The 13,021-nt window shown below is 30.3% G+C and overlaps 3 protein-coding genes across 3 annotated transcripts in view; all 3 read right to left on the reverse strand.

The window, feature by feature from the left end:
• The window catches only part of LOC7477023 (probable nucleoredoxin 1), a 102,231-nt gene that overhangs the window by 11,256 nt on the left and 77,954 nt on the right, over positions 1 to 13,021 (reverse strand). The gene's annotated exons all lie outside the window — the stretch shown is intronic.
• The window catches only part of LOC7477025 (probable nucleoredoxin 1), a 41,972-nt gene that overhangs the window by 6,284 nt on the left and 22,667 nt on the right, over positions 1 to 13,021 (reverse strand). The window lies entirely within an intron of this gene.
• Positions 6,590 to 9,103, reverse strand: LOC18102440 (probable nucleoredoxin 1). Its single transcript, XM_006378230.3, has 4 exons — positions 8,921 to 9,103; positions 8,136 to 8,615; positions 7,575 to 8,054; positions 6,590 to 7,443 (listed from the first exon to the last, which is right to left on the reverse strand). Exons 1-4 carry the CDS (start codon positions 9,005 to 9,007, stop codon positions 6,796 to 6,798), a joined length of 1,695 nt encoding a protein of 564 aa, XP_006378292.3. The 5' UTR covers positions 9,008 to 9,103; the 3' UTR covers positions 6,590 to 6,795.

Below are 13,021 nucleotides of genomic sequence, written 5' to 3' on the forward strand. Positions count from 1 at the left end.
TAAGCATCATTGAAAAAAAGAAAAGTTTCTAGAGAATAACCCTGCTTGCCACTCATGTTTGACCAGATCCAAAACCAAACATTGATTGCCCTTATATAATTAGCACAATCACCCTCACAACACAGTACACACAAATCCCTACCCCGCTCTTTACAAACCACCTTCCCGCCACCTCCACAGCCACCACAAGCCCACCATCACCTTCTCAATTTTGGGATTCAAAGTTCCTTCTCAAAGGCGTAGAAGAGATTACGAAATACAAGAGCAATGCCTACCTTCACAACCACAACTATTATGTCATCTCAAAGCAGCAACCTTAGTCTCCACAAACTCAAGATTAACCCAAAAACACAATCAAACATAGTCACAATTGGTGGGTGAATTTTTCAAACAACAGACTAAACCCTAACTCAAGCAGATCTGAAATCCCTCTTTTCCTAACTCTCCAAGCTGAATCAACTTGTTCCCTATTTCATCAATCGAGACCCTAATTTATTCTCTATTCTCTTATCCCTCTTGAGAACCGGAAATCTCCCCTCAAAGACCAAGTTTTCTGTGAAGAGTCAAAGTTTTACAAGATTGAAGAGATTAGTTTTCTGTGATTCTGTATTTATGTTACAAATGATTTGAAGCAAAAGAATTAATTTGATTGCTGCAACTCTCATCTTAATTTATTAGAGAAGAAAAATCGAGCTAAAACCGTGAAGCCTAGTTTAAATGAACGAACAATTAACTTTTATACGTGGGATCTTGCACGTGAAGCCTAGGAAAGGGCAATGGCCAAATAGAGAGACCCTGTTTTTAGAGGGGAGGAAAATAGAATTTTTAAATACAATAACTATCATTTGGCAATTAACGGTATCTTCTGAGTTGTGACTTTTCCGCAATCAAAAGCACAATTGATTTTTATTAAGTTTTTTTAAAAATTTCAACTCTCACCCGCACAATAATATTTTTAATAATCAATCCATCTCAAATTATTAAAAAAAATTAAATACAAAATAAATTCTAAGTAATTTTGAAAAAATAACAAAAAAATTCTAAATAAAATAAAAAAAATATCTTAATTCAATTAGGTAAGCATAATAGCTTATGGTTTTTTTCGTAATGCCTTCTCAATATCTAATTGATATTATATTTTAACTTTATATGAAATTTTTTACTCAATTCAATAATCAAATCAAAAGTTATATCTATTAACATAAAACTATATATTAGAAAAACAAGCTCAATTCACGTGTGAGTAGGAAAAAAAATTGAATCCATAAGTCTTGTAATAAATAAGACCCAAATATCTTAAATTAACCATTAAATGCCTTTTTAACCTTCTTAGCTCCTAACTCCTAACTTTTTAATAGATCCAATTGGCACATGTATTAGATCATGTAGTATTGCTTGATAAGTCTCAACAACAATTTTTCAATTCATCCAAATTGATAAGAAGAAAAATAAATGAAATATGGAAAACCACTCTCTATAAAGAAAATGACAATAAAATCTTCCATTAAACTCTTAACCATCTCATTGCAAAAAACCCTCTCGTCGGTCGTCGAAACCACCAAAATATAATTCTGACTTAATTATCACAAACAAAATAAATTTATAGTATGATCGTGAAAACCAGGTCAAACTCAAGGAAAATTTTGTTTAATCTTCCTACAATATACTGAAATGAGAAAGAATGAGAGATTTGGATGAAAAATTCAAGAAACAATAATTCTGAAAATAATAAATTGATGTCGTTAAATCAGTTCAAGGGTCCACACATTCATTCCTATAAATCTGTTGATCATCGAAGTAAAATAAATATTCTTTCGCATCAAACAAATAAACTCGATATCCCTTAAAGCTGAGGAAAATCGATGAGATTATAAGTACATTAATTAGAAAAAGCTCTTTAATTAATTTCTTACCATCAAAGGAATGTAATATTGAAAGCAATTTTCATTTACTCGGTAGTAGTCTTAGAAATAAAATCTATGCATTTATTCTAAGCAAACATTCAAAAGATTGACAATTTTAACTTAGTTTATTCTTCTCTAATAAATTAAGATGAGAGTTACAGCAATCAAAATAATTCTTTTGCTTCTTACTCTAGTTCCTAACAACAATTACAGATTGAAAAAAACTAGAAAGCATACATGCCATCTCAAAACAATTCAATAAGCTTGAATAACAATCAATAACATAATTTTGAACAAGAAAAAATGAATACTTGAATATGATAGAATTACAATGATAATGTTACTTCTCACAACATGTTAATGGAGATGGTGTGTATCCCTCTTGAACCTAATTCAGGAGTTTAGTTCATAGTTGCTGAAAAATTGACAAAAGCAGAGAAGAAAGGAATGTTTTTCGACTCTTGTTTCAGCTGTGTTCTGCTTTCTTTATCCTCCCCATATGCTACCGAAATCTTCAGGATTCTTAAACTAATTAGGAGTCTTCATGATATTAAATTCGTTCCTTCTTTATCTGGTCTTTAAGGTTGGATAAATCTCTCAGAATTTATCTTGAAATCTGCTTCTGCTGCTATCATAATTTTATTGTAATACCAACTCTGTTGTAATTTAGACTTCGATTCTGACTTGGTTTCTTGTAATATCCGACCATTCCAACTATATTCTTTCATTCATGACATGTTAAAGGCTTGATCTGCACCTTTCTTGGGTCCTAAGACCCATCTTTTTTATGTCAGACTCTCAGCCTTATTGGGATACTCGGCACCATTAGTTTCCAAATCAGATCAGGGGACCCATTTTGACCAACCAGATTGTGTCCATATTCTGTCCTTCAAAACGATTTTATCTAACTTTAAGTCCTTCATGAAAGTTGTAATCCTGGATGTGTAGATGAATTTTGGTTTTTGAATCACCTACTTTCGATATCAAAAACTCAAGATATTCCCGTTTGAATCTCTAGTGTAAAAGCAGAGAATCCTGCTGCGAGAAGAACTCTGGCCCGAGTTTGCAGGTCTGATTCGAGGTCCAAATGAGATCGGAATTTTGCCCATAATACTTTCCTGGAAAGCTTGACACGTGTACTTCAACTTAGAATAGCCCACCTTCTCATTTTAGAACTCTAACTTGACAAAAAACTTGTCACAAGAAGCTAGGTCTAAAACATAAAATGCAAAATTTCTTATGTTTTAACGATTAATTCACGAAGTCTCTTCTGCATGTCAAACTCATAAAAATAACTTCCAATCAACTCAAATAAGTTCAAAATACATTAAAAAGCATAGTGCAAATGGAATAAAAACATATGTATATTTTGCACTTATCACCCTTACAAACATAGCATAAGCAGTTATCTCAAATTTCATACCATTATTTTGTCAATTTTTCGCACAATCAATATCCCTGACATGACTTGATGTCAAACTTGTTGTTAATGACTTAATAGATAACAAGACTAAGAAATTTTGATCTTTCATCTTCATAATTTTGAAAATAAATCTATTAAAAAGTTATGTATGTTATGTTGACAAGTCAACAAAACAATGCATAACTACTGAGTTTTTCAAACTAAAACTCCATAGATATATACATGTGAAATCCCCGATGCTAAATGAAATCATAAAAGAAAGATCTCATAGAGTAATTTCCAGGAACATTTTTCATGCAATAAATAAAGTAAGAGGTTGGTATTTTTGTGTGTGTGTATTTAGTCATTTAAAAGTTAGAACATAATAAGATTAATAGACAATGCATTACAGTAAACTAGCAATTGGTAAACTCAAAAGATGCAAGACTTTCCACAATGCCTCTGGTCTTCGATTTCAGTAAATATCCAAGGCTACAAAACACATTGAATATTATTCTAAAAGAAAATCTTGATTTTAAGGAAATGAGGATATGATTTGGTAACAATTACTTAAAATGTTGAAATTAACAAGTCAAAGCTCCATACTCTTAATTTTAGAAACCGTTTTAATTTTTTTTTTGCTAAAATTTAATATGTTTTATATGTTTTGGATCGTTTTGATGTACTGATGTTAAAAATAATTTTTAAAAAATAAAAAAATATCATTGACATGCATTTCGGTACGAAAAGTTATTTGAAAAGCAACCGCAACCACACTGCCAAACATACGCACCAATGCAACTTTAGCTATCATGCATGAAGAAATCTTAGGGCAATTAGACTTGCGTTTATTCAAATCTACATATGAAAAAAAAAATCCCCATTTCCTAAAACTCGCAAAGATCTAGCACTTTGATGCATTATTATAAATCCAAATCGGCAAGCTTGCTATAACATTGCTTACATGATCGCCCATGAATTATCACAGCAATTAGCTCCCTAGTTTCCAATATTCGCAATTAATGAGTCAATATGGTTTTCTCCTTTGAAACAACTTGTCCACGTGAATCACATCTGCATAAGAAAAGACAATATAAGCCATAAAAATTGATCTATGCCATAACCAGTCCTGATATTGACAAAGGAAAGTTAAAGGCTACATTTGGAAGCTATATTCATCAACCATGTTACAACGTGCTGAATTAGTAAGATGTAAATCCTTTAGCAAAGAAAACAATAAGATGGTTAAACATGCGGGCTTGCCGAGCCACCCAAGCCCACAAGCTTTACCTGTTTTTAGTCTTTATTTTTATCTTTTGGATATTTTCCTTAAATTTTAATTATATTTCATTACAACTAATCATTTAAAAATATATTAGCTTAAATTAATTAAGAACATATTTGGGATATTATTTTATTAAATATCATTCAATTTTTACTTTTCTTTATACAACCTATCGTGATTTTTTTTAATTTATTCCGACGAGTAATTATTTTTATTATGATATAATTAAATGAAAAATAAGCTTAAAAAATAGATTTATTAAACCAAGCTAGGTTTAATATGGGTTGAACCAAGTCAATTCAAAATATTATCATCTTAATATTAGAAAAACATCACCAATAAATTTCACATAATAACACGCAAATAGTATGTTGTTCTTATGTTTTGTTTCAATTGAATTTAAATTGTTTCTCTTCTTCTAAAAACATTATTGCCATATAATCAAATAAAAAAAACTAAAGAGTTATCAATGATTTAAAATAAGATATTTTAATATATATATATATATATATATATATATTTATTAGCTTCCTAAATTATTTTTTAGTTAATGTTAATGATTTTTTAACATTTATTTGCATATAATTTTCAATCAATTTTACTAGATAAATATATGGAGTTCATAATTATTATTTTTATTAGAAAATTTATTGAAAATATATAATGTTCTTTTTTAAAATTAAAAAAAATAAAATTAAGTTGACATGTGCCGGAGCGCAAGCCTACTAGCCGCTACTCTTCACTGGGACCATTGAGTGGTTGGTCTAGATAATATCGATGTCGTCGTTGTAGTTTCCTGAGTCACTGGCTCTTCAAGAATAAATTATTAGCATACATAATATCGATGTCGTCTTTGTAGTTTCCTCGACGCGTCACTGGCTCTTCAAGAATAAATTATTAGTATAGATATTTTTATGTTTTTAAAATATTTTTTAAAAAAATTATTTTTTTATTTTAAATTAATTTATTTTAGTGTTTATAGAATTGATTTGATGTGTTAATATTAAAAATAATTTTTTAAAAATAAAAAAATTGTTTTATTATATTTACAAGATAAAAATATTTTCAAAAACAATTGTAATTATATTTTTATAAGCCCCATATATTCACCTAGCTATATGTTGTTTGAGAGTGGGTACAAATAAAGATTTGTTAAAAATTAATTTTTTATTTTATTTAAAATTAATTTTTTATTTTTAGATTATTTCAATAAGTTAATATCAAAATAAATTTTAAATAATAATAAAATATTATTTTAAAGTATTTTTACATACCTTGTACTAGATTCACAGTATCAAGAGAAGAAGGGTTGCTAGTTGCTACCGGAGAAGTTAGTTTCATTGATTGATGGAATGTTATACTTTAGAAATCAAATAATATGGTGTCACGAGAATTAAGCAAATAGAAAAGCATTAAATTTATGGAAATCCTTTCCTGTTCTGCGAGGGGAAGGAGTTAGTGGTCTTGATGTAGTTGTTGGCTTTGCTAACTTTTCCTGTTTTCTATTAAAGTGTGGTTGTAGTTATTTTTAAAAATATTTTTTTGTGTTGAAATATATCAAAATAATATATTTTTTATTTTTTAAAAATTATTTTTAAAATTAGCGCATCAAAACGATACAAAACACATAAAAAAATTAATTTTTAATAAAAAAATAGAAATTTCTAGAAACACAATTTATTCGCGTTCCGAAACGGTGCCATAACGGTTGCTTGGATTGGAAATTCTTGTTTCTTTTACGGTGGAGTTACAATGGTTTCATTGTATAATGTTCGTTAAGTCACAATCAGCCCAGTTTTTGTATTTAATCAGCATTACAATTACAGGAATATTTGCTCCAGAGGTGAAGCTGGTTCTTCATCCAGCCAAATAGAAACAAAGAGAGCGGCACAATGGCATCATGCATAGCATTTTCCTTTAGGAATGACAAAACCCTCATATCAAGTGATTGAGCTATGAGAACAACCATCAACCATGGATTCCCAAGTTTCAAATGGATTCACAAAAACACACAGAGCTGTTTATTTATTTTTCGTATCCAAATACAGGACATGAAAACCCTTTCAGCCTCACACTTCTTAGATACATAACGACAACAGGAGAGACATCCCCACTATATTCACACACATGCAACAAACATCTTCCATTGCATACTTACTACAGCAGAAAGCCCATAAAACCCGACACAAGCAGCGCTTGCCTGCTTAAGCTCTGCGGCACGCATCTCCATCGCAGTTCCATCCTTCCTTTCCCTTTTCAGTTCCAGTATCTTCATCTTCCTTCAAAGCACACTTAGGGTGAAGATCAAAGTCACATTGTTTGCAATGGAAAGACCACCTATTTCCAGTTTCCCCACAGCCATCGCAAATATATGTTTTGCGTTTAGTACGTATCAGCTCATGCTCAGTATGAAGTTCGTGTTTCACTTTCTCTGGCCACCCCTTTGCCTTTTCCTCAAGCTCCTCCTCCAATTGCTTTAGATGTTCCTCGGTAAATGGAAAAGCATCTGCCCCGTAAGCTGTCAAGTGCATCCGAGCTTCCTTGGTAATGGTCCGGCCACTTGGGCCAATCGCTACAGCTGCAGGAATGCCTTGAATTTTGAATTTCCGACTCAGGATTTGTTTCCTTCCATCACCAAATGGAAGGGCTAACCAAGGCATTTCTGAATAGAACTCGTCAAAGGTGGTTTGATCGCTGTCACTTGAGATGAAGATCACCTCAAATGCATTGTCTTTTGCTTTAATTGCGTGGTATGCTTCAATTAGCTTGGGTAAAAAGGCACGACAAGGAGGGCACCATTGAGCTGAGAAGTAAAGAAGAATGTTCTTTCCAACTAGATCGGACACTGGGACCTAATCAAAGAGTAAACCATTTGAATGATAAAAAAAACCTTTGCTAATGAATTCAATTCGTGATAATAAGAAAGTTATTGAAAGTAATGCAATAACAACATGCGAGGTTAGCATAGAACAAAAAAAATTACCTTGGAGCCACTTTTGCCAATCACAAAATCATTTTCCCCATTAACCAAAACTGACTCAAGCGTCTGCGATTCCAGTTTTGCCCTTTCAATTGCAGCTAGCTCGTCAAGCTTTTCTGGTGTAAATGGGTAGGCTTCGATACCATGTTCTTCGATTAGTTCAGCTACATTTGGGTTCAAAGTCTTCCCATCTTGGCCAATTATAACAAGATTAGGAATGGTTCTAAGTTCAAAATACCGCACTAGCTTCTCGCAGCTCTTGTCCTTCAATGGCAATGCCAACCAAGGCATTGTCTCAAAACTCTCTTTGAAGTCTTCTTCTTCGTCGTCTAGAGATACTAGGACTACTTCAAAGTTCTCTCCTTTTTCCTTGAGCGTCTTATACAATTCCACTAGTTTAGGAGTGAATTCACCGCACATCCTATGAGCATGGACTGAAAAATACAAGCCAACCAATTTTCCTTCAAGGTCCAACACAGGGATCTGCCATTACAGATAGCAAAAATGTGAATTATGGCATCATCAATTCAATTTCAAAACTAGCTAATTGAATGAAGCATCTACCTTTTTTCCATCATTTGAAATCACATAATCACGTGAGCTTGAAACCAAGATAGAGCTTATGGTTTGATTCTTCTTAGCATTCTCTTCTTGCTCTTTAAGGAAATTCAGTCTATCAAGGTTGAACGGATACCCATCCACGCCATGTTCCTTGACAGTGCTGACTCCATTATCGCAGGAAACCTTACCATTAGTATCAAAAATGACAAGTCTAGGGATCCCTCTTACTTTGAACAATTCCTTAAGACGTTGGCGGGTCTCGGTTTCAGAGAAGGGAATAGCAAGCCATGGCATTTCGGAGAAGTACGTGTTGAAGGATTCATCGTCTCCATCAGAAGAAATGAAGACCACCTCAAAGCCCCCTTTGGATGATAGGTGTTCATAGACTTCTACCAACAATGGAGTGAAATTACGGCATGGGCCGCACCACGAACCAGAGAAATAGAATCCCACAATCTTCCCAACCAAATCGCTGACCTTGACCTAAAAATTAAGATCAGAAAAAAACATCAGCCCTTGACGAATCAAAATCTTATTCATGGTTTCTTTCTCTTGCCAGTGAGAGAAGCAACAAAAAAAAGAGCCTTTTCTTAATCATAAAAGCTTCAGAAATTGGTCATAAATTTGTTCTTCAGCAAGGCTTGCAGTCTAATTTAAACATGATATTCATCTTAATTACTAGAAAAACCTACAAGTTCATATAAAAAAAGACGTCAACTTATAATAAGGCAAGAAGAAGTAGACTTGAATAAGATCAGATCGAGGAACTCATATGCTAAAAGCAGTACCTGATCACCATTGTTGCGGATGAGAAAGTCCCTCTCTTCTGAAGAAAGAAGCGTTGAAAGGTCGAGGGAAACGTCTTCGGTGGCCATAGTTAGCTATGTGATGAACTACTCAAAAGGCTAGAACAATTGCCAATCCCAGTTGCTATGTAATGGAACTTCCAGGCTAAGGCTCCTTTAAATTACCTACACGCCCGGCCTAGGAAATTATTGTTCTAATAATTCAACGACGACTTCAAGACTTGGCTGGCGTCGGGTGATGACGAAGACATTATGACGTAGGTCTGCTGAAGTGGTATTCGCATTATCACGTGCTTCTACAACTCTCCTCTTGCTTTTTTTTTTTAATCTCCTTTTTTTGTTTTTGTTTGTATTCTAGTTTTATCCATGGTTTAATAATTTTTTTTGTGAGTTTGTTATTAAATGTATTTTGTGTTTTATCTTTTTAATAAAATCTTTATATTTCTTGATACAAAAAAATCCTTAATTGGTTTTTTTAATTAAAAAATTATTCTCTTTTGTTTTTGATGCATTTGAAAATGAATTTTTCTATCAATTTTGTTTTCTAATATAAATCAATAATCATATGTAAAGCATAGTTGAAATGAACGAACGAACAAACAAACTATATACATGACATCTTACATAGGAAGCTTAGGAAAGGATGAAGGCCAAGAATAATGTAAAATAAAACCTATGCCTCCACTACCAATAATGTAAAAATAATTATTGAGAAAAATAAATCATAAAAATATACTTCCAGCTCTAGTCATCCAAAGCTTCTTAAGTCTCAGAAAAAAAAAACATTTAACACAAACCTCAATAAAATTCAAATGCTAATTAAATTCAGATTTTTGTAACGTAGTCTATTTTCTATCAAATGTGACTTGATAATAATCACATGCAATTTAATAGACAGGCTAAAATCCAAACTTGATATAGTTCTTGGGTTATAATAGAGTTTTTCAATAATAAAACTCTTAACTTTTTTTTTATTTTAAAAATAATGATATTGCATATATTTAATAATTATAAATAAAATTATATTGTGTATTTGAGCCACGTCAGGACTCTATTTCAATAAAGAGACCCTATTTTTCCAGGGGAGAAAGAAAGAGTTTTTAAATGCAATACTTTGTCATAAGTCGTAACTTTTCCACACTCAAAAGGGCATCATACATATATGTCATTATACTTTATCTCCAAACGTAATTAAATTAGTCAATTAATTGTAAGTGAGGGAAGTTAATGAATTTCCACTCTAAAATGTTCAAATTCATTATCCGCTTTCAACTTTATCCTGATTAAATCAGGTTAAGTAGATTACTTTCTTCATTCGTGGGTATCCATCAGATATCCTAATCTATTTTTTAATTAATTTTATAAAAATCAAACCTAAACTAAAAAAACAAAATAATGCTTTATTTATGAATCATAAAACTATGAAATTAAATTAAATATAAAACCAAGAGATCTGGTTAGTTTAGTGTTGTTGCAATGTGAATAAAAACTCAAAATATCACGGATTGAAATAGTGTTCTAGTTATTTTTTGAAATTTTTTTCATTATAGTTACCAAACACTTTTTAAAATTTCTTTTATCTTTGACATTTCATTAATAGAGAATTTGGACTTATTGGTTGGTTTTGATTGGTTTTCTATAAATTTTTTTTTGAAAAATTAAATGTCATTATATTAGAGTGATGTTCGATTTTACAAAATAGAATCCTATTTTATTGCATACAAAAATTTAAGACTTAGGGGGGCCAAAATTGATAGTTAGCAATGTTAAAGAATCATCTTAACCCAATAGCTTAAGTTTTCAAGTGACGTTCCAAGATATGATTTATACTATTCTCTAACACATCCCCTCAAGTAAAAGCTCTTTGGTCTTGAAATTTGCACAGACTCACATTATTTTGTGCTTAATTTTTATCAAATAAATAGGGATGGTGAGATTCGAACTCGTGACCGCTTGGTTATCAAGGCTCTGATACCATGTCAAAGAACCTTCTCAACCCAATAGCTTAAGCTTTCATGTGAGGTCCCAGAATATAATTTATATTATTCTCTAACAAGTAAGAATTTAAGGTTTTTTTATTTGATAAATGTTCATTTCACATCATTTTACTTTGAAAAATTTATATTTTGATCCAAAACTCTATTTTAATCACATTTCAGACTATGAGTTTTAGAAAAAAGATAAAAATTCATTAAAAATAGCGAAAGAGAGAGAAACACATACACTGACAAGGTTTTGTTTGTGAAAATAGCTTAAATGTGTGTCAATGTGTTATTCTTGACAAAAAGAGTGCTACTATAATGTTTTTAAGCTTTATATTGTCAAAAAAGATAAATGGAGGTTGAGAGAATTATTTTTAAGTTAAACTTTGTGTTTTAAAATTATTTTAGAGTTTCTTTTTAGTTGATGGATTAGTTTAGAGACAATTTAAAAGTATTTATAAGATGTTTTTAAATAAAAATATATTAAAAAATAGAATTTTAAATAAAAAACTCCAACCCAATTCTTTAACCACTTCTCTATTATAAAAAAAATATAAAGCAAATGATTGTCATTTGTTTTATTAAAAAAAAAAATAAAGGACAAATACTATGTCATCCATCAAAGATAAAATAAAATGGCTCTTTCATCTTTTGGATAAGCATGCCGAGTCACTTGGCCCCACAAACATGGCTTGTTTCTAGCTTCTTTTTTTTCTTTTATGAATCTTTATCCTTGAGTTTTAATTTTATTTCATTAAAATTAATTATTTAAAAACACATAAGGATATTATTTTAGTAAATACTTGAATTATTAAGAATATATACGAAATATTATTTTATTAGATATCATTTAATTTTTATTTTATTTTAAAATAAAATTATAATATTCATTATATAATATTAGTAAGAGATGTTTTTTGGACAACCTATCATGATATTCCTTATCTTTGCACATTCGGTGTCAGAGACTATAATAATAGATTCCATGGAAAACATTAAGGGTAAGATTCAATTATTAAATGATAATCGACTAAAATAGTGTTTGGAGCCGATCTGTATTTTTTAAAAATTCAAAATTATTTTTATTAAAAATTAATTTTTTTTTATATTTTGGATCGTTTTGATGAGCTGATTTCAAAAATAATTTAAAAAAATATCATTTTGATGCATTTCAGAATAAAAAATACTTTGAAAAGCAATCGTCACCATACTCCCAAACAAGAATTAAGAACATGTTTAAAAATGTAGTAGATGATGAGTTTTAAAATATTTTTTACTCGAAAATATATTAAAAAATATATATATTTTTTAATTTTTTAAAATTTATTTTTAACATCAATACATTAAGACAATTCAAAAACACTATAAAAAAAAATAAATTTTAAACAAATAATACTTTGCCCCATTTAACTATAAACAAAATCATCGTATTCTTAATCTATTTGTCACATCATGAAACATGATGATCATTAACTGGCAAACACAACACCAACACCATTACGTAGAAATCAAGTATGAAGGGCTCGTAAATCTAGTCGATATATGTATAAATTAGCCCGAACATTCACATTAATAAAAACAAAAAATCATGTGTGACACTTAAAATTTATCATAACAAATTGATCAAATTATAAAGTAATCCCTATATTTTTAAGAAATTAATAGCTCACTCCCTTTTTTTAAAATAAGCCATATTTTACCTCCATGTTATCATTTCCATTTACTGTAACTTAGTTCTTCCTTTAGTTTTACATTATAAAAGTGGTAAACCATTACTTTAGGTATTAGTAAAAAAAAAAAAAAAGTATCTATTAACGGATTGACGGTCAAAGCTTCTCAATTGAGTAACTTTTTGGTTTTTAAAAACAGAAGGACTAACATATTGGTTTATTGAGAATATGAGGATTCAATTATAATTTACTTCAGGAAACAAATATGATGCTATTGACATCCCCACAAGTCAACTGGCACAATTATTGTTTATATAAAATTTCAAAATTATTTATTCTTAATTTTAAAATTTTATTTTTAAAATTTTATTGTAATGAAGTGACAGAGTATGCTAAGAGTATATCAAAATAAAACACTGTTGTTTTAATAT

This window comes from Populus trichocarpa, chromosome 10 (genome assembly GCF_000002775.5).
Source record: "Populus trichocarpa isolate Nisqually-1 chromosome 10, P.trichocarpa_v4.1, whole genome shotgun sequence".
Lineage (NCBI taxonomy): Eukaryota > Viridiplantae > Streptophyta > Magnoliopsida > Malpighiales > Salicaceae > Populus > Populus trichocarpa.